Source organism: Mytilus trossulus, chromosome 12 (assembly GCF_036588685.1).
Source record: "Mytilus trossulus isolate FHL-02 chromosome 12, PNRI_Mtr1.1.1.hap1, whole genome shotgun sequence".
Taxonomy (NCBI): Eukaryota; Metazoa; Mollusca; class Bivalvia; order Mytilida; family Mytilidae; genus Mytilus; species Mytilus trossulus.
In genome coordinates, this window is record NC_086384.1 from 16551429 (window position 1) to 16574692 (window position 23264).

At 31.8% G+C, this 23264-nt stretch overlaps 1 protein-coding gene across 1 annotated transcript in view; it reads left to right on the plus strand.

The window, feature by feature from the left end:
* The window catches only part of LOC134692259 (uncharacterized), a 100356-nt gene that overhangs the window by 33862 nt on the left and 43230 nt on the right, over positions 1-23264 (plus strand). The window contains exons 29-47 of the mRNA XM_063552709.1: positions 294-546; positions 1026-1197; positions 1567-1810; positions 3349-3466; positions 4752-4927; positions 5609-5768; positions 7473-7670; positions 8647-8886; positions 10233-10392; positions 11088-11329; positions 12941-13071; positions 14948-15098; positions 16027-16248; positions 17272-17365; positions 17854-17971; positions 18491-18639; positions 19138-19271; positions 19573-19842; positions 20356-20646. Of these exons, the coding sequence (XP_063408779.1) occupies positions 294-546; positions 1026-1197; positions 1567-1810; positions 3349-3466; positions 4752-4927; positions 5609-5768; positions 7473-7670; positions 8647-8886; positions 10233-10392; positions 11088-11329; positions 12941-13071; positions 14948-15098; positions 16027-16248; positions 17272-17365; positions 17854-17971; positions 18491-18639; positions 19138-19271; positions 19573-19842; positions 20356-20646 (3523 nt within the window). The remainder of the gene's footprint in view (positions 1-293; positions 547-1025; positions 1198-1566; positions 1811-3348; positions 3467-4751; positions 4928-5608; positions 5769-7472; positions 7671-8646; positions 8887-10232; positions 10393-11087; positions 11330-12940; positions 13072-14947; positions 15099-16026; positions 16249-17271; positions 17366-17853; positions 17972-18490; positions 18640-19137; positions 19272-19572; positions 19843-20355; positions 20647-23264) is intronic.

The window sequence follows — 23264 nt, forward strand, 5'->3', positions numbered from 1 at the left end:
TTAGCTTTTCAAATTTTAATATGTTGATACTGATGACAAAATAGAGGTCAAATTTGATATTGACGATTTTCACTTTCACCAATCATCAGTAATGGTTCTTGTGACATTGCCAGGACACAAATAAATGCTAATAAATCCGGTTTGCTGTCGTTGTGACAGCCTCTTGTTGCTAAATCTCTCTTGTTGCAATTTGAAAAATAATACAAACACCACTAAAAATTCTAAATTGATTAAGTGTTACTATTATGAATATGGCTATGATTGAAATATATTTATCCATATTCATGTTTCAGATATGTGCTAACTGGTTACATTTCTATGACCCTGAGTCTGGTATTGGATTGTATTTGGTCAGTGTTAGTTCTGTCAAACAGATCAATGTAACAGACATTGCTAACTTGACAGAATACAGCAGGAAAACACATGAAGCTTGTGTAAGGCTTACTCCTGAGAATTACCTTGAACATGGACATACTTTCTTCACAACTGTATGGGCTTTTAACGGTGCTATCAATCAAAGAAAAGTGTTTGCGATTTCAAATGGAGGTATGAAATATATAAATTGCAGATTTTATAAATAAGATACATAGAATTTAAATGTCATAAATCACCATAGACCTTTTGCTCACAATCTCGATGTAATTGAATACTTCTGTATTTATAATTGTTATACCCGACTGTTAGAGGTTTCCCTGTATTGCAAATACTGGTACATTGTTTGTCCATCTAACAAATATATTGTATTACTTGACAGGGATGAACTGTAACATGTGAGCACTTTCAGAATCTCGTGGACACCTACTTCCTGTTATCAGAAGATTTGAATTAAAAGTGAGAGTATGCTTAGCACCACAACATATTCAACTTAATGTTTATTATGCAATATATAATTTGTTTTTATTATTTTTTGTTATTAACCAATTATCTCTAAATGATAATTACAAAGAAAACTGTCAAAATAAGGAAAAATGAGACAGCAGTATCAAACTGTATTTTTCTAACAATAAATTTATACCCCCTTACAGTTACTGTTGATCTGACAAAACCTGTTCCTGGAGATGTTGTTGATGGAAATAAAACAGGGTTTGAAGATATCCAGTTCTTTGGTAGTGCAGCTAAAGTAGAGGTTCAATGGAGAAATTATTATGATCCTGAATCAACAATCAGACAATATGAAGTGCAAGTTCAAGCAGCAGGGTATGTTTATAAATATTTAAATGTTTCAATATTTTTTATGGCTAAGTGAATATGGGTAAATAATCAACAACAAAAACTGTTATTTATAAAGACCAGGCATAGTATTAAAGGATTATTAAGGTCTGTAACTATATTATTATCAAGAGGAAACAAACTTTTTAGAAGTGTTTTTATGCTGTAAACTATAGAGTTCTATATGTGGTTGCAAAGGTTTTGGTTGATCTTTTTACTTTTTTGGGCTTCTTAAATTAGTATTGCTACTTACTTAAAAAATGAGCAGTTTGATTTTTATGACAAAAAGTATTTTGATCTTATGTTTAGTATATATAGCCTATTATGTATTATTATTGGTATATTCTACTTTTTCAGGAATTTATCAGAAAGTTTCCAAGTTGTGAGAGATTTCATGACATTTTCTAACACTACAGAGAGTGCTAAATGGCTGAATTTTCATTTTGAACACAAGGATAGAGTAAAATTGGTTGTGAGAACTACAAATGGAGCTCTGAACTCAATAGTCAATGAGACAGATGGTTATGTTGTAGATCTTACACCTCCAAAGCTGATATATCTTGGAGATGGTTTGATTCAGCATAAGGATCTAGAATTTCAGGTTGGTACAATACTTCCAACCTTAGGCGTTACTATTTTGGCAATCAGTCAGTTACCATTGATCAGTCACCAATCAGTTGAAGAACAGTCAAGTTCGCTTCAAACTCATGTTTCTCATCCATCAGACTTATACATGTAGTTAAAAAATTTGACTGATCCAAATCAGTTTGAGCTTTCTTATGAATTGAACTCTAATACACATAATAAAGTTGTACAAATTACAGAATCTTAGTTTCGTTTCATTTAATTAAAATGGCGCCATAGGAAATAAAAAAATGTTAAAGTAAAGAAGCTCAACATTTTTATGCCCCACCTACGATAGTAGAGGGGCATTATGTTTTCTGGTCTGTGGCTCCGTTCGTTCATCCATCCCTCTGTGTGTCCATCCGTCCGTACGTTCAGGTTAAAGTTTTTGGTCAAGGTAGTTTTTGATGAAGCTGAAGTCCAATCAACTTGAAAATTAATTCACTTGTTGCTTATGATATGATCTTTAGACTTTGAGCCAATAAGACTTTTGACCCCAATTTCACGGTCCACTGAACATAGAAAATGAAAGTGGAAATTTCAGGTTAAAGGTTTTGGTCAAGGTAGTTTTTGATAAAATTGAAGTCCAATCAACTTGAAACTTAGTACATATGTTCCCTAGAGTATAATCTTTCTTATTTTAATGCCAAATTAGATAATTACCCAATTTCACGGTCCATGGAACATGGAAAAGGATAGTGCGAGTGGGGCATCCGTGTACTTTGGACACATTCTTGTTTATTCATTATCCAGCAATTAAAGTTTATTGAATTAAAAAAAGAATAGAAATATGCATATGGAACTGAAGTTTAAATATTATTATAAAAGAATGGTGAGTAAAACCTGAAGAGTACAGAAATGAATTTTTAATTACAATGCTTGAGCAAATATTTTTACGAACAAACAAACACACCAAGCAAGTCAACCAAAGCCTTAATCTACAAGCACTAACAGAAATTAGATTGAAAAACTAATGTAAGGAATATCTTTAATAAAATTAAATATAAAAAGCTAAAAATTAGGGATTCAATCAAAACAAACTTTTATCGATATGATACTGTAATATTTTTTTCTTTCAAAATATATTGGTTGAACAGTTTTTGTATTGTATGTTAAGAATTTCTTATTTAAACTTGAAAAGAAAAGCTTTATTAGAGTTACAAAAATGCGACTTTAAAATCCCAACTTTTCAATATTTTCAAACTTTTAAGATTTAAGAGACAATTTGACTCCAAATCATACTTTGAAATAAAAAGACTTCTTGCCAAAGCCCTGACCAACATCTAAACAGTAACTTAATGTTAAGGATTTAAATTCCCGTATAAAAATTCCACCAATTTCACAAATATTTTATGTACTTAATGGTTTTGAAAAAAGGGAGATAACTCATGTTTATTGCGATAAAAAATATTATAATAGATTTACATAAAAGAAATCTTCTCATGGTTTAATTGTTTCCAATTTAAATAATTTTACACTAATGAAAGAAACGAAAATGGTATATTACTTTTGTAGTCTAATACCACCAGTCTCTCATCAAATTTCAAGTTTATTGATGAAGAATCTGGATTGGATCATTTCAAAATACAGATTTACCAGAAACATCAGAGCATTAGATCACAAATTGTTCCAGGTAGTATATAATTTTTTGTATTAGACATAATTTGAATTAAAAGTTTGATAAGAATTTAAATTTATACTTTTGATATTAAAAATATATTTATTGACTGAAAAATTCAAAAAAATGTTTAAGGTGGTACCTAACACTACAGGGAGATAACTCTGTAAAATCAGCTAAACGTTTCAATTACGTTGTGTTGTAAAGGAAATATTGAGCTTCTCAATGATCAAAATTGTTGTTTGTCAAACTGCTATATAACCAGTGTAATTTTTCTGACAAAACGGTTGGTTCAAAATTTTTGAAATTTTTATATACTTGTTTTAGGGTCAACGTAACTACTTTGTCAAAATTTTATGCAAATTAAACGAGCCAAATCAGTTTTAGTGAAAGTGTTGGGTACCACATTAATTTAACAGAATTTTATATTGCACTATCCAACTCTGCAATGTTAAACATTTTAGTTGTTTTGAACTTGCATGAAATAATTGCCACTGGATGTTTCACTAACAACAATTAATAAACTTTTCAAATCTTCTGCCATAATTTTGTTCCAAATTTTTTAACCCAGCTAACCAATAAGCTGAAATTTCTATAATTAAATAATCGAATGACACAAACAGATGTAAATTTAGGAATTGGATTGACCAGATAAAAGATAATCTGAATTCATTGAAATCACTCATAATATTTTCAATGACTCCAGATTACATTTGTTATACAAATGTAGCTAAATTGTAAGACAAACTAATTAGTAATCATAATGAAAAACAACAAAAAGTAAGTTTGAATTTTGGCAATTTATTGTCATGGATTTATTAGGACAGTTCAACTATCTAAATTAAAGAAAAGTTAACTTTAGTTTAGCAGAAGATAATCTCAATTTATTAAATTGATTTAATGTTTAATGATTAAATCTCAATACATGTAATAACATTGACTTTATAATACCAGATGTGCATTTTGACAATTAATGTCTCTTTAGCAATGCATGCTGGAGGTTGAAATATTAGAAAATTTAAAGCTTACAAAAGAACAGAAATGGACCTAAAATTATAGCAAAAATGGGACAAGAAATCAGAGCTTTGCATGAGTGAGATATATTTGGAAATTTCAAAATGATATAAACACATTTATAACAGCAAATTTCAATGAAACAAACTTTCAATGAAATGCTAGCTATTGACAACTATTGAAATTAAAAACAAGTTTGCCAATTAAACAATGTTGATCTATGTTTTAATAATTTTTATTTTGAAATTTAAGATTTTTTAAACATTATACAAGTGTTTTTTTGTAGAAATTCACAATGACTGGATTGAATTAGATGATTCAAATCTTAAAGAGTTTGTTGACAATAGCCTGACTCTCAAACAAGGTGCAGTTTACAGTATACGAGCAGGAGCTGTTAATAAAGCAGGTTTTATGGCAGCTTTTGAGACAAATGGTGTGAAAGTAGACATAACATCTCCTATTGTAAGCTATTTGTTGAATACATTACCAATTATCGTCTTTATACTAGTCCCAGAAAGTTATCTTGGAATACTGTTTTGCTGTTTACAAAAAACATAACTTTAATGTGCACTTTAGTTGCTTTTTAAAACCATTTTTTAACTGAAACAGTATTGTTTACCATTGCTGTATGTCTAATTTTACCCCCTCAAAAACATTGTGAATTGTGTCAGAATGACCATCTCTTTAAAAAGCCTTGAAAACAAAAAGTAGATGTCCTTTTTATGCTTCTCCCTGGTGGTCGATGTCCTGTAAATATATAATTGTCCTGAAATATTAACGTTTTGGATGCCATGATATGGGAGACACTTCTATTTTACAAAAGAAAGTAGATTTCTTTGAATTACAAGAAATAGGTATATAAATTATGTAAAAATATTTTGATTTTTTTCTATTCTAAATAGTGCACTTTGTAATGACCAATAGAGTTGGGAATGCATCGCATCGTATCAATAAATAATTGGGTTCTCCTTTGAATACATTTGGCTTTTAAACGCAGAGAAAGACATTTTAATTGGGTTTTTATATTGTTTTGATTGCATAGTTACGTAAATACACAGCTTATCTAAAGCTCTGCTTATTTAGTGAGTTATATTTCATTGAAGAAGTTTTGACAGTCGTATGTGTGTTTGTTTCTTTCACTAGATTCACTGGCTTCATGTCAACACATTATCAGATGATGTAGAGCAAATTGTGTATGGCTATGTATGGCAGGCAGATACAAATGGTATAAAAGCAGCATGGCGAGCAATAGATCATCAGTCAGGGATTAAAAAATACAAAATAGCTGTTGGATCCTCACCAGGTATAGGCAAAACAATATACTGATTGTTGTACAACCAGTCGTATATTGGTATCACATCTTCATCAGCATCGTCTGAAGACATTTGATTACAGGACAATAACTATAGTATAAATAAATAGAAATCTATGAAATTCAAACACAAGGTTTATAACCACTAAAGGAAGGTTGATATTGTTTTTTGGTGGGATGGTCATATCAGTGTAGGAATTTGGGGCCAAAAAGGGGTCCAAATAAAACATTTTTTCTACTTTTCAGACAATATCTGGACCTCTCTGAATAATACAACAAGTTTTCATACCACAAAGAGATGGTTAGGATTGGCTTTGGTGGGTTATGGCTCAAACTGTTTAGGAATTAGGGGTAAACAATGGGGAAAACAAGGGTTTTCTTGTTAATTGACATTCACTTAAGACAATAAAGCAGTAAAAAGTAGTTAATCCAAACACATGCCTTTACACTGCTTTTAAATTGTGTATAAAGAAATGCATTGTCTTGAGATGATTAGCTGTCAATTTATCTTTAGAAGTTACTATTTAATTCTGAATTTTGAATATTTATTTTAGCCATGATTATGTATGTCTTTTTCTATTTTTAAAATTTCAGGGGGGGGGGGGGGGGCAATACAAAACAGCATAGCACAAAAGCACAAAAAAAAAGTGGGGGATATATTTTTTGGGGGGTGGTCATAATGTATAGCACAAAAGCAAAAAAATGAATATAAATACAAATCATATAACCAATTCTAAATTCTTTGACTGCAGTTATTCTGTGTTAGAAACCTGCTTTTTGTCAAATATTTAATTACAATTCAAATTCAGACCTGTATTTAGTGCAAATATTTTGTCCATTTTTCAGGGGTGGACCTCTGTGGTCATATCCAGCTGTAGTGTACTCAGCAGAGCAATTTATTAATATGATGTTTCATGACCATTGAAAGATAAATTATTTGGAAAATTGCATAAGTGCTCTCCAACCTACATTTCTTGTATGTCGTGTTAAGTTATATATCAGCGTTGTCTTGGACATGCTTCATCAATTTCTTTTACTGGAGATATGTCTATTGTAAATGTTAATTTTGTAGGAAGTCACCTTGTAAGAGCTCTGACCTCAAGTGTATGTGCAATACTTGCCAGATTTTAATGAAATGTATATCATAGATTTATATCAGCAATGTCTTGGACAGTTTCAATTATTAGTAACTAACTATTTTACGTCTTCTGGAAATAGAGATTATAAGGAAAATTGCATTGAAAGCACTCGCACAATAAACTTAGCTATCATAATGGATATTTGTATGCCCTACATGTACTTTCCATGGAATAGGAGCATTACGTTTTCTTATCTGTGTGTGTTGGTTACTATATATTCAGAAATAACTGTGTGCATTTAATTTATTATTTAAATTTTTTGAAGAATGCGCACAATGTGGGTTTAATTATTGACAAATAAGGGATAGCTACAATCTATAGATATATATATGGGATATATTCGATATAGAGTTGTGATTATTGAGATGCTTTCTCATTTGCAGTAATTACATAAAAAAAAAACTCAATAATATCTGAACTTACAGTATTCTGTCTCTTCTTCAGTCCCTTATCAGATTAAAGTATTCAATAAAGGCAGTTTACCATGTATGTAGATGTGATGGTGTGAGGAAGGCATGGTGTTCAATGAACGTATTCTCGTTCTTTATATTCTAAGGTGGAACTGAAGTGAAGACATGGACAGATATTGGACTAAGTACAGATAAATATATAGAGGGATTATCCCTGGACGTTACTGATATTGATACCAAGACCCTAGTGTACTATGTTAGTTTGATAGCCGTAAATGGAGCAGGACTGGAAAGTTCACCTGTCGTGTCAACACCAGTAGTGGTGGTGGAAGCTGACAAAGCAGGTAAATATATAGATGGAATATCACTGAATATACCATTTAACTGTAGTATTTTGTGTTACTGTGGATTAATTTTTATTTTGTAGGTCCTAATTTTCGTGTATTGAGAAAAACTTGCAATTGGTGAATACCGTATTTAATTTCCTGATTATGCCAAAGTCTGTGTGACAACCTTATGGAAAATCTTCAATTGGTGGAATATTTAATTTGTGGTTTATCTGTTCCCATGACATCTTTGAAAATTGTAAACAAACAATGAATCCACAGTAGTTTATAAGAATTCCTTTTTTTGTAACTGCATTTTGGGTAGTAAAAGTGTTGATCAAAGGACATTTTGCGTTAAGCTTTTCTGTATTTGTGTGCATTGTATTGTTGTATGGTGTATTAATGGGGGTTGTAATAGGGAGTACCAGTTCATGGTGAATTATATACGTTAAAATAAATTTCCAAATATCGTTAACAGTAAATTTAAGTGCATGACGAGAAAATCTTTTAGATAATACTGATTTTGACGATTCATGTTAAAAAATTCAAAATTACTGTAACAATCATTATTTGAAACTTCTGACAAATCACAGTAAAATTTTAACCAATTTGATGTAAACTAGTAGCCGAAAATGATGGAATGATGCCTAATGGTAACGGGCATTCATACTCTCATTTATGCCTCCTATACATTTCAGACAAAAATCTTTATTAGAATTAAAACGGAATAAAGTATGGAGGAAAGTATAGAAATCATAGGAATAATAGCCCTACCTAATAAGGATATGTAAACACAAAAATGTTGAACTCTATAAAAGTAATTTGAAGTTTCTCACACACTGGCAGTTTCCGAGAGAAAATAATCTATGATATCATCTAATTAATTCAATGGATAGGGATACAATTGAAATTAAGTAGAGGTTGAAAATATAGGTTGTCATCTTATACATGCTTTATGAAGAATATATTTCATATGAATGTGTTAATTATTTAGGTATAGTAATTGATGGTACAGATGGCACAGACCATGATCCTGTATCTGACATTGGTGTTGACATCGATTTCCAATCTGACATTTCTACCGTCAGTGTACAGTTCAAAGGATTTGAGAGCCATCTTCATGGTGTCATGGCATATGAATGGGCTGTAGGAACAAGTCCAGGGGGACAAGATATTACCACATTTTCATCTGATGGAATTTTACATGTAGAAGAACAGAATATTGCTGGAGATGGTAATGAATATCCAAAGCATTATGTTAAATATTGGTATCGAGCTCATCAGCATAGCATGAAGACTGATTTTTGGTTTTCAAATTAGGTTTAATCTTGAAATGACATAAGACATGACCTATTTCCCTTTGTCTCATTGTCCCTTCAGTTCTTTATTTACGTGGTAAAGGAAATAAAACTATTAATCTAAGTCCTATTATTAGAAGTTCATCCAAAATTATTTATAAATTCATAATTAATAGGAATTCCTAAAAAAAAATATCGTTAACAGTAAATTTAAGTGCATGACGAGAAAATCTTTTAGATAATACTGATACTGATATAGCAATTATAATCCTAATTTAATTTTAAAAAGGTGAATCACCAGTTAATTAACCTTAAGCTTAATATTGATTATAATCTCTGTATATAGCACATGGACAGTAATTCAGCTCTTCGTCTAGTTCAGAGGTAAAAAGTAGTCACATGGAATGAGATCACCCTCAGTTTTTTGGTGGGGTTGGTGTTGCTTTGTCTTTAGTTTTCAATGTTGTGTAGTATTATTTGTCTGTTTGTATCTTTCTTTTTTAGCCATGGCATTGTCAGTATATTTTCAATCCTTGAGTTTGATTGTCCTTCTGGTATCTTTTGTACCATTTTGTATTGTGCCTGGCCATACTGACATGAAGAGGATTTCTTTCAGCCAGGATCCCAAGCTATATTTTTATGCCCCACCTACGATAGTAGAGGGGCATTATGTTTTCTGGTTTGTGGGTCCATTCGTCTGTCCGTCCGTTCGTCCCGCTTCAGGTTTTAAGTTTTTAGTCATGGTAGTTTTTGATGAAGTTGAAGTTCAATCAACTTGAAACTTAGTATACATGTTCCCTGTGATATGATCTTTCTAATTTAAATGCCAAATTAGAGTTTTTACCCCAATTTCACTGTCCATTAAACATAGAAAATGATAGTGTGAGTGGGACATCTGTGTACTATAGACACAATTAATTTCTTGTTTTATGGGCATTATGTTTTCTGTGTGTCTGTCTGTCCTTCTCCAGGTTAAAGTTTTTGGTCAAGGTAGTTTTTGATGAAGTTGAAGTCCAATCAACTTGAAACTTGGTAAATATATTCCCTATGAAATGATCTTTCTAATTTTATGCCAAATTAGAGATTTTACCCCATTTTAACAGTCCACTGAACATAGAAAATGATAGTGTTGATGGGGCATCCATGTACTTGGAACACATTCTTGTTTTTTTTCCTGTAAAAGAATTGATTATGTTCATTATATTTTATTGTATGAATACAAAAATCTGGTTGTTAATTAAAAATGTTTGTATTTTAATTGCACTATCTTTCATATTTGAAGGCATAACAAGTTCTGGATATGCACAAATAAATGCTCAGCTAGAACCGGGAAGGACTTATTATTCTTCTATTAGAGGTGTAACCAATGCTGGAAATATTATAGAGTCTGTATCAGATGGAATTACAATAGACTTATTGCCACCAGATATAGTTTTGGATAGGTAATTATTGTAAACTTTATCAGTTATTTAATCCTATTTTTGAAAAATGAGACTTGGACTTGCTGTTTCCAGCCACAGCATCAAACATGTATTAGTTATAATGAGGTACCATATGGCATACCACTAGTGGAGGGTCATTAATATCTGGTATGCAAATGCCTTTCTACAGAGGTTAGTTTAGCCCTGCTTATAACCTTCAATCATTATTCATTCTGAAAATTTACATGTAGAATTATTGCTATTCTAATTTCAGAGTTTGCATTAATATACTACCAAAAAAAGCATAAGGGCAAGACATATCTCCAAGTCAACAGTTAATACTATCAAGTTGAACAGTTTTAGACTTCCTGTATTTTTAAACTATTCTGCTAAGTTGAAAGAAATCAACAAGAAAAAATAACATATCTAAGCCTACATTTCAATCAGGAAAGGACCATGTTAATAAGTATAAAGCTTTGTTTATGACACATTGCTCTAACAGTAGTAACATTGCTTTTACTCTTAATGGTGCATGTTTAGAAGAGAAGCAGTAAATAGCAATGTTCAAGTCGGTGAGCTACCCTTCGCCACCTCCACACATGTTAAGGTGTTTTGAATAAATATCAATGTAACAACAACAACTAACCGAGCCAATTTATTGCAGATAAAAATCTAATGGGCTAGGAAAAAACTGATACTTTACTCTTTTTACACAGACTTTCTGATAGAAGTGCAGTCAGTGGTGAAATTGGTTCAAGTTCATCAATGTATAAAAGTTCAACTGATTCCCTGTCTGCAATGTGGCACTACAATGACACAGATAGTGAAGTAATAAGGGCCTGGTATTCTGTTGGGACATATCCATACGCTGAGGACATTTCACCTAGAACTGAAGTGAATATATCCTCTACACAAAGTAGTCACCTGGAGGTTGGCAGTATCACACCTGACGTTACAGGTATAGTATATAATACATTTGGGATTTTTATCACCAAAGTAAAGCTAAATGTACAAATATGCAAAAGTTCTATAAGAGAAATATGTGGGTTTTTTTGCTCATTTTTTTATGAAATAAATAAGGTTCTGTAATCGATTAATTTTTATCTCACCTGGCCCAAAGGGCCAAGTGAGCTTTTCTCATCACTTGGCGTCCGTCGTCCGTCGTCGTTAACTTTTACAAAAATCTTCTCCTCTGAAACTACTGGGCCAAATCAAACCACACTTGGCCACAATCATCATTGGGGTATCTAGTTTAAAAAATGTGTGGCGTGACCCGGTCATCCAACCAAGATGGCCGCCACGGCTAAAAATAGAACATAGGGGTAAAATGCAGTTTTTGGCTTATAACTCAAAAACCAAAGCATTTTGAGGAAATTTGACATGGGATAAAAATGTTTATCAGGTCAAGATCTACCTGCCCTGAAATTTTCAGATGAATCGGTTAACCTGTTGTTGGGTTGCTGCCCCTGAATTGGTAATTTTGAGGATATTTTGCTGTTTTTGGTTATTATTTTGAATATTATTATAGATAGAGATAAACTGTAAACAGTGATAATGTTCAGCAAAGTTAGATTTACAAATAAGTCCACATGACCGAAATGGTCAGTTGACCCCTTTAGGAGTTATTGCCCTTTATAGTCAATTTTTAACCATTTTTCATAAATCTAAGTAATCTTTTACAAAAATCTTCTCCTCTGAAACTACTGGGCCAAATTAATCCAAACTTGGCCACAATCATCTTTGGGGTATCTAGTTTAAAAAATGTGTGGCGTGACCCGGTCAACCAACCAAGATGGCCGCCATGGCTAAAAATAGAACATAGGGGTAAAATGCAGTTTTTGGCTTATAACACAAAAACCAAAGCATTTTGAGGAAATTTGACATGGGATAAAAATGTTTATCAGGTCAATAACTATCTGCCCTGAAATTTTTAGATGAATTGGACAATTGGTTGTTGGCTTGCTGCCCTCCAATTGGTAATTTTTAAAGAAATTTTGCCGTTTTTGGTTATTATCTTGAATACTATTATAGATAGAAATAAACTGTAAACAGCAATAATGTTCAGCAAAGTAAGATCTACAAATAAGTCAACATGACCTAAATGGTCAATTGACCCCTTAAGGAGTTATTGCCCTTTATAGTCAATTTTTAACAATTTTCATTAACTCGGTAAATTTATGTAAATTTTTACCAAATATTTTTCTCTGTTACTAATGGGCAAGGTTCATTATAGATATAATTGTAAGAAGCAAGAACGTTCAGTAAAGTAAGAACTTCAAACACATCACCATCACCAAAATACAATTTTGTCATGAATCCATTTGTGTCCTTTGTTTAATATGCACATAGACCAAGGTGAGCGACACAGGCTCTTTAGAGCCTCTAGTTGTAGAAGTAGAGAGAGAGAGAGAGAGAAAATCATTCTTAAAGAAGTTGATCAATCAATTCAAGATGCAAATAAATTACAAAATGCCTATTTTGATTTTTCAGGTTAGCCAGATATACATTTTAGTTTTCTCTGTTTTCTTTTTTCTTTATTCATGAATTAAACATTCCCTTTTGATTGTAGGCAAACCAAATATAATCAGTATCTGGGCAGAAGACAAAGCTGGTATAATTGGTCATACTACATTTGGTTCAGTTATCATTGATACCAGTAAACCAGGAACAGGATATGTGACTTGTCCAGAATACATTGGGGTAAGCGTAGAATAAGTAGTGTGAACATTACAGACATGGAAGTATAATCATTCAATATGTAATCATGAAATGGCTGGTTTAACCTTACAGTTAAGGTGCAAATTGTTTTTTGTTTTTTTATCATAATTGAAAACCTTTCAGCAATATTGAGATGAGGAACACATTACAGCTAATACATTAATGCTAGCAAGACAAATCTTTGTTTGACTTGCTTGCTTTGCTTGTATCAATGTTTGCTCAAGCATGGCAATTAAGATAGGCGGGGCTTAAGCTTGTATACATCATACTTAAATTTTATTGGACGGTTATGTTTGAACTTAAGGACACTAAATTTTAAAATATCACAGGATGACAAATATAAAGCGCAATCGTAGAAATGGAAGCCAAAAAATTGTATTTGTTTTTTCCCGAAGATATGCATTTTCTTCATCCAACTGAAAAGACTGTCGTCAAGTACTTTTAGAAAAGCAAAATAACTATTCGAACACACCTACTCTGATTTAGTGATTCATTACATAGGTATTTCATTTGACCCATATATTTCATCTTTTAGTACTGTAATTTTTTTATGTTATAAAGTCAACCAGTAGCCTTGCTATATAAAAATGATAGAATCTGAAGAGAGATGATGTATCAAATATTCTTCCTTTGTGCGTTTTTTAGACAAATTATTCATCTCAAACACACCCTAACATAAGAAGGTTCGCTCGATTTTCTCTTTTTGATACAATTGTTACCAATTTTTTTTAATTTATTTTTTTAAGTCACGTAATGGAAGGACAGACACGGAAATAAGTAAACTTATATATTGATATGTTCTCCGTCCGTATTAATTTAAAAAAAGGGAATTATTTTCTTCATCCAACTTGATAGATAACCATGTCGTCGACTTGATATCTAACTGTTCTGCTTAACTATGTAATAGATAAATTAAAAACTTATGCAAATGGTTGGGTTTTTTTACAATAAAACACTCGTATTTGAGAAGAAAATAGTTATTTTATTTGTTTCTATTCACTTTAAAAAAAAATCTTACTAAAGTAAACATAACAGAAAGCACTTATCGCCTTCTCTATAAACAAAGAATAATCTGTTTGAATGTTTACAAGAAAAAATTAATCTAAAGTGTGCAATATTCAATAACAATAGACATAATAAGTCATCCCCCCCTAATTAATTTATCCCTTTTATTACAAAATCAAGTGCACCCTCTTTATTAGGGAGTGTTTGAGATGAATATTTTGTGTTGAAAACGTACAAAGAAAGAATATTTGATACATCATCTCGCATCAGATTTTATAATTTTTATATAGCAAAGCTACAGATTGAAGTTATAACATAAAAAAAAATCTCAGTACTAAAAGATGAAATATATGGGTCAAATGAAATACCTATGTAATGAATCACTAAATCGGAGTAGGTGTGTTCGAATAGCTTTTTTGTTTTACTAAAAGTACTTGACGACAGTCTTTTCAGTTGGATGATAAAAAAATGCATATCTTCGAGAAAAAAAACAAATACAATTTTTTTGGCTTTCATTTCTACGATAGCGCTTTATATTTGTCATCCTGTAATGTTTTAAAATATAGTGTGACTGTCCTTAACTTCAAACATAACTTCCAATGAAATTTAAGTATGATGTATACAAGCTGAAGCCCCACCTATCTTAATTGCCATGCTTGAGCAAACATTGATACAAGCAAAGCAAGCAAGTCAAACAAAGCTTTGTCTTGCTAGCATTAATGTAAAAACTGTAAAACAGCTGTCCTTTTGATATATTAACTGTTTCCTGGTATTCCAGGAATGTTTTGGTCTCTTGAATGTCAACTCAAATCCCTATACATAGAATATATTAGATGTACTTCTTGGATTTCAGGTGGAAACCCCAATACTATGTTCATGGTCAGGATTTCTAGATGAAGAGAGTCCCATTCAGAATTTTATTATTACACTAGGATCAGAACAAGGCTCCTCGGATATATTTGAAGAAACTCTCAACGGATTTGTTTCTTTTTATAGCATAAAAGGTATTTTATTGTAGATTTGCACATAACTAATATGTTATTTAAAAATTTCTTTAAAACTTGAATCATTACAGTGCATCTAAATTGTGGATTGCTGTTTAAAAAGATATGCCTTATTCCCCTTTGAAGAATTTTTTTTATCCCTTTATCATCATGTTCTCAAATTTGTCTTTGTTCTGTTGATAAGTAGATATAGGAAGATGTGGTGTGAGTGCCAATGAGACAACTCTCCATACAAATAACAATTTAAAATAAGTAAACCATTATAGGTTAAAGTATGGCTTTCAACACGGAGCCTTGGCTCACACCGAACAACAAGCTATAAAGGGCCCCAAAATTACTAGTGTAAAACCATTCAAACGGGAAAACCAACGGTCTAATCTATATAAACAAAACGAGAAACACGTATATATTACATAAACAAACGACAACTACTGTATATCAGATTCCTGACTTAGGACAGGTGCAAAGTACTTTTTTCTGCATCTTTAATTTAAGTTAATCACTTTATAATATTATGATTTATCAACATCTTTCATGATATTATGAAAATATTTTTTTAGTTCTCTGTAACTTATAATGGAACTCTACCTTATCGAAAGTCACTAAAATACATATTACTGTACATTCAGCAATTATTGTCAAAGTGATGTTTTTATTATTGTGAAAAATATGACAGGGTTATAAACACAATAATTAAAACAAGCATTTTGAAATTTTTTATAAGAATCAAACAGGATTTTTCTGAATATCACAAAAATTAAAATTGCATTTTAGTCTAAAATGACAAAGTTGCAATAATAATTTTTAAATGCATGCAATAGTTTCTGAATTTACAGTAACCTTATTACTTTGGTAAAGAAAGAATTAAAACAACTTATAGATTATAAAAACAATTTCACATTGTATCTTGATATTTTATTTTGTTTAGGAGTGAATCATCACTTAGACCATGGTAAATCCTACTATGTCACAGTAACAGCAATCAATTCAGTTGACATGGAAACATATGCTTTCTCTGGACCCATCTCCATTGATACAACACCACCTAAACATGGGAAAGTGGTGGACCTGCATACAGTCTACAGAATCAATGTCAAGGACAACAGTGAAACAGTGGCAATGAATGCTAAAGTCTGCAGTACAGATGAAGGTCACTATTTCTTTCAATTCCTGCCATTATCTTACTTTAGGGTCATAATCCATACCTAACCCTAACATTGTACTATTCCTTGACCCCTAAAGTAACAAAAGAAAAAGCCCAATTCCTTGTATTGGAAATTCTGGACTTTCTAGCTGATAAATGATTATTAATTTGCTATTTTTTCTAGAGTTTTTTTAAACTTGGGTAAATTTGTAAAAATGGTTTATATTTAGAGATTCAGGTATTTAATCTACAACTTACATCACAATTACAATATTTAAATGGTGCATCCACACTAAGAACTTTCCCAACAATATTTAAATGGTGCATCCACAGTATCATTCCTTTCCTATTCATTATTTATAGACCTAATTTATGAATTTTGGAAATATTGGAATTGAATGACAATATGACTTGTTTGCTTATTTTGCAAGATTCATGGTCACAAGGGAACCACAAATTGAAATGTTCAATGAATTTAAAATTTTCTATTGATGTCTGTTGCAGCTTAACAATCATTTATATTTATACATTCCAGTAAAATATTATAAAATCAAGTGAGAAAAAAATAAGGGTAGCAACTCTTAAATACATTTTCATTTGACAAATAATACCTGTATGACTTTATTTCAATAGTTTATTTTACAATTTTATGTAAAATACTGTATGTTGTATCAATTATATATACTATGTGTATATGCCCCCCTGGGGACCTTATTTGGAAAATAAGATTTATCTTATCTTATATATTGGAATGTATGCAGACTTTGGTAAAACCTTGAAATCAAAAATCAAATATCCATAAAAATGCAAGGTTTCCTCAATCCATGAAAATTGATAAACACAAAAACAAATGAATCCACAGTATTGTAGTTAGAAATGATAAAAGTTTGAGTTAAAAATGAATTAGAGAACACTTTATATTACATGTGAATTCAAGATTAAATTAATTATTGAAGAACCCTACCATTCATCCTCTTATATTCTGACCGTAGTTGATATTTTTTATAACTGATAATCTTTCTACTGCAGAATGTGATGCATTAGATGCTGTATGTTCAGAGTCTCTTACTTCTGTATCAGCAACCTGGCAGCTGTTTACTGATGAGGAATCCGAGATTGTTGGGTTGGTATAAGAAATATATACAAAGGTTATTTGTGATATTAACCACAAATTATTCCTTCATTTTCAATTGCATTGTTAAAAAAAGGAAAACAATACTTAAAATGGTTGACAGATGCAGATTTTTAATGGGACACCAAGGCAATGTGAGGCATGTATATGCTTTATTTCTCATATTCTAGATTAAAACTTGAATTTTTGTTGATTTGATCTGACAAATGCTCTATCAAATCCAATATTTAATTTAAATTCTTGATACTGACTCTAGTATTTATACTGTCATGTTTTATAAAAATTGAAGTATGCATTCTCCTTTCTTACTTTTACTCTCATAACTATTTAAGACAATCTACATTTGAAGGTGGGTCTTTCTTTCTAAATGAGTTTTATAATAATGGCACATGCTTCAGATTTGTTAGTTTTTCTTGGACTGATTAACAATAGCATGTACCTATATCAGTAATGTGATTTATTATTTTACAATATAACAGGTACCAGATAGCAGTAGGAACAACACCAGGTGGAGGTCAGATCAAAGCTTTCTTTGATATACCTGAGGATGCTAGACATTATACAGTATCTGGACTGAACCTGATGGGATATAGAAAGGTTACCAGGATATTTATTATATGTCATTTTTTCTTCATTACAATATAACATTGTTGTACTGTACAACTGGTATATATGGTATAACTATTAATATTTTGTAATCATGAAATAAGTTGTCTTTGTTCACAAATCTTCAGAGAATATATAGAAATTACCATCTTTTTCCATTCAACTTTCACTTTGTCAAAGAAAGGGCTTTGTCCTTGCAAAGTTCTGTTTAATCTTTTTAGACTTGTAAACCAAATTCAATCATCCCAACAGACATTTTTTTTTACTTACAGGTAGTTTAAATCTTGTCTTCCCTTTAAAACTGTTGAGAACCAAACATATGATGTTTCAGTCAACATGGTTTTTATGAGAAATGTCCCTTTAAACATTTTTTTTCAAATCAAACTTGGTCATTGTTGGTGTATTATACCCCCATTCTGAAGCGGGAATATTGATTTGTCTATTAGATTGTCATTGTTTCCATCTGAGTGTCAAAATGTTTTGTGTGTTTAATTTGTGTATGTATTTCAGGTTTATGTATCTATACGAGGAACAAATGGAGCTGGAGTGTCAAGTGTAGCTACATCCAATGGAGTTTATTTCTCCTACTTGAGCCAAGGACTTCAGCCATTATCACATATCGCAATCAGTGATGTACTGGAAAACTCTGATGCTGATGTGTAAGATTTTAGTTTAAATGTAAAAAGTTCTTGTGATTTGTTAGAATTTCTTAAAATACAAACTTGCCTATATTTGTTTTGTTATAGCAGTCATCCTGAAAGTACAATAATTACTTCACTTCTGAAAGAAATTTTGAATTTTATTATAATGTCTCTGTTTTGTTCACTCACCATTGTCAATGAAATGAAATTTTGTGTGCCCTGTCATTCAAGTGAGAGGTAAAGCTAGCTATAAAACTATGATCAATCCACTATTTTCTATGTAAGAAAATTCCTGTACCAATTGAGTCAGAAATATGACAGTTGTTGTCCATTTGTCCGCATCCATTGATGTGTTTGAACTTTTGATTTTGCAATTTAATTACAGACTTCCTGTTTTGAATTTTCCTTCAAGTTCAGTTTTTCTGTTATTTTAATTTGAAATAGAAAATACACCAGCCTCAAAAGATTAACGCTCGGTGTCTGTATAATATATTAACAATATTAACACTCTTACAGAGATTTCCAGAAGAGTTTTGACACACTAAGAGCATCATGGGATTTGTCAGGTGACCCTTGTCCATCAGTGAGAAATGAATGGCAGATACAAAGGCTTGATGGAAAAGTCATCTCTGAATGGCTAGACATGCATGGTAACTACATATTTACAGTTATCATTTTTTGGTTCATTTTTGGAATATGAATAGAACATACATTATTGAAGGAAATGTAACAGCATTTTTAGAATGTCAATGGCTTTGTATTCAGAGGAGGAAAAGATGCCAGTTAAAAACTTGAGTTTTGAAAAACAATGATGATGGTAATGATTGATTAACATGCACTCCATCTTAATTGAGAAACATCAATATGTGGTAATTTTTGTATCAACTACAATAACCATTGTAAGAGTTGTACGGAAAGAAAAATATGTAATTCAGAATTTCATGTTTTCAGTTTCAGAAAATGGAATGCTTGATGGACTTCATATGAAAGACCGAGAACTATATTATTCCTTGTTAAGAGTTACAAATGCTTTGAATTATACCTATATCATAAGAAGTAATGGAGTAACTATAGAAGAAGACCCACTGCTTCCAGGCAAAGTTTTTGATGGATACATAACTGGATTTGACTTGAATATACTTCCATCTCAGCGTAAAGTCACTTCAAACTGGGATGGTTTTGGTCTGCCATCTTCTGCTTCATTTCAGGTAGATGTTGAAGGTAGGTTTTCATAAAAAAATCTATTATTGTAATGAGCTGAATTGTGGTATTATGTTAGGCAGATTAGAAAAAAATAGGAAAAACGTTGTGAATGAGGAGTTTGCCTTTTTAGCTATAGGGGCATGTATGTTACTTGATGTTTGTTCTACATTCATAGAAATGAAGCCATATCTTCCTACTGTTTGAACCGTGTACTGATGTTTTATGAAGCCTAAAGGAAAAAGAAAATATTGGAATTCAAGGCAATATTGCATCAAAGGAGGACATATTAGTTTAACACAATACTCCTCTGATATATTTTCCCTTATTACCTGTGTACTTGGTAGGATTGTTTTTATTATGAGTAATTGACTTAACCATATCACCAATTATATTTGATGATTTTAATAGGAATAATAAGACTTTGACCATTAATGACTTATTGAATCAAAGCATATTGACACCTTGTGAAAGCTATTTATAATGACGAGATTTTTTTTCACCATGTCTAGTTATTTCAAACATATTTTTTAGGAAACCCAGGATATCAGGTAGATAATTCAAAAACTGAAGAACAACATAAAACCCAACAGGTCTTATTCTATGAAGTGGCTCTTGGAACAGACAGAAGATTTCCAAAGACCAGGGATAATGTTGTACCATTCACCAATGTTGCTGGGAACAAGTCAGTCACATTCTATGATCTCAGCCTTGAGTCTGGACTAGCAATGTATTATTTTACTGTTAGAGCCTACAGTGTATCTTATTCTGTTGCCATGGTTGCATCTAATGGCTTCCATGTTGGATATGATGGTGGTGTTGAAGGTAATTTTCTACTGACTGTTATCAATTGCCATTACTTACTTACAGCAGTCATTAAAATATCTACTGAACTTTTAAGGATAATTTCTCAGTTAACCATGGCCGTTGATTACCAAAATTTAAGGGAGTTTGGTAGGGGAAATTTGCATTAAGATACTGTGTGATTTTTAACATGCAAATTACCACAACTTAACTTTTTTTTCTGCAGAAGACCTTTTTGAAAATTCTGTTAAAAAAAAAATAATCTCAGGATTGATATTTCGTAAGCTGATTTATATTCCTTGCTCAGTCATGTGGCATACCTCTGTTATACAAAAAAACCTACTTTTGATATTTTGAAAGTATCAAGAAAACACAAATTCTTTCATTTTTGTCGAGCCTTTGACTTAAGCGATCCTACATTCCGTTGGCAGCGATGGCGGTGGAGTCCACAAATATTCACTCTGTGGTTAAATTTTTTGAAATTTTAATAACTTTCTTAAACTATACTGGATTTCATAGTATTCAGAAGTAAATTTTGTAAAAAATAAAATTCCATTTTTCCGTATGAATGGTTTTACACTAGTAATTTTGGGGCCCTTTATAGCTTGTTGTTCGGTGTGAGCCAAGGCTCCGTGTTGAAGGCCGTACTTTATCCTATAATGGTTTAATTTTTAAATTGTTATTTGGATGGAGAGTTGTCTCATTGGCACTCACACCACATCTTCCTATATCTAATTAGTTTTTCTGCCAGGAAACATTACATTCACTCTGTGGTTAAAGTTGTTAAATTCTAATAACTTTCTTAAACAACCCTAGATGTGTACCAAACTTGGACAGACGCTTGTTTATGATCATAAGATAGTATCTAGAAGTAAATTTTGTAAAAAAATAAACACTTTTTAGCTCACCTGGCCCAAAGGGCCAAGTGAGCTTTTCTCATCACTTTGCGTCCGTCGTACGTAGTCTTCGTCGTCTGTCGTTAGCTTTTACAAAAATCTTCTCCTCTGAAACTACTGAGCCAAATTAAACCAAACTTGGCCACAATCATCATTAGGGTATCTAGTTTGAAAAATGTGTCCGGTGACCCGGCCAACCATCCAAAATGGCCGCCATGGCTAAAAATAGAACATAAGGGTAAAATGCAGTTTTTGGCTTATAACTCAAAAACCAAAGCATTTACAGCAAATCTGACGTGGGGGTAAAATTGTTTATCAGGTCAAGATCTATCTGCTCTAAAATTTTCAGATGAATCAGACAACTCATTGTTGGGTTGCTGAATATTATAATAGATAGAGATAAACTGTAAACAGCAATAATGTTCAGCAAAGTAAGATTTACAAATAAGTCAACATGATCAAATTGGTCAGTTGACCCCTTAAGGAGTTATTGTTCTTTATAGTCAATTTTTAACCATTTTTCGTAAATCTTTGTAATCTTTTACAAAAACCTTCTTCTCTGAAACTACTAGACCAAATAAATCCAAACTTGGCCACAATCATCTTTGGGGTAAGTAGTTTAAAAAAATGTGTCCAATGACCCGGCAATCCAACCTAGATGGCCGCCACGGCTAAAAATAGAACAAAGGTGTAAAATGCAGTTTTTGACTTATAACTCAAAAACCAAAGCATTTAGGGCAAATCTGGCTGGAGGAAATTGTTTATTAGGTGAAGATCTATCTGCTGTGTAATTTTCAGATGGATCGGACATTCTGTTGTTAGGTTGCTGCCCCGGCCCCTGAATTGGTAATTTTGAGGAAATTTTGCCGTTTTTGGTTATTATTTTGAATACTATTATAGATAGAGATAAACTGTAAAAAGCAATAATGTACAGCAAAGTGATACCTTAAAATTAGTCAACATGACCAAAAAGGTCAATTGACCCCCTAAAGAGTTATTGTCCTTTATAGTCAACTTTAAACAATTTTCATAAAATTTATAAATTTTTACTAACATTTCCCACTAAAACTACTGGGGCAAGTTCATTATAGATAGAGATAATTGTTAGCAGCAAGAATGTACAGTAAAGTAAGATGTACAAACACATTACCATCACCAAAACACAAAGTTGTCATGAATACATCTGCGTCCTTTGTTTAATATTCACAAAGACCAAGGTGAGCGACACAGGCTCTTTAGAGCCTCTAGTTCTGTATTTTACTTTTAAATGGACTTAGATTTTCTGCCAGGACACTTATTATATTATGCACATTCATTTTGTGGTTGAAGTTTTTAAAAATTCTATGCCCCACCTAGGATAGTAGACGGGCATTTTGTTTTCGTGTCTGTGCGTCCGTCTGTTCGTCCCTCCGTCTGTCCCGCTTCAGGTTAAAGTTTTTGGTCAAGGTAGTTTTTGATGGAGTTTCCTATGATATGATCTTTTTTGATTATAATGCCAAATTGAAGTTTTAACCTCTATTTCGCGGTCCATTGAACATTGAAAATGATAGTGCAAACTTCAGATTAAAGTTTTGGTCAAGGTAGTTTTTGATGAAGTTGAAGTCACATCAACTTTAAACTTTGTACACATGTTCCCCATGATATGATTTTTCTAATTATAATGCCAAATTAAAGTTTTGACCCCAATTTCATGGTCCACTAAACATGAAAAATGATAGTACGAGTGGGACATCCGTGGACTAT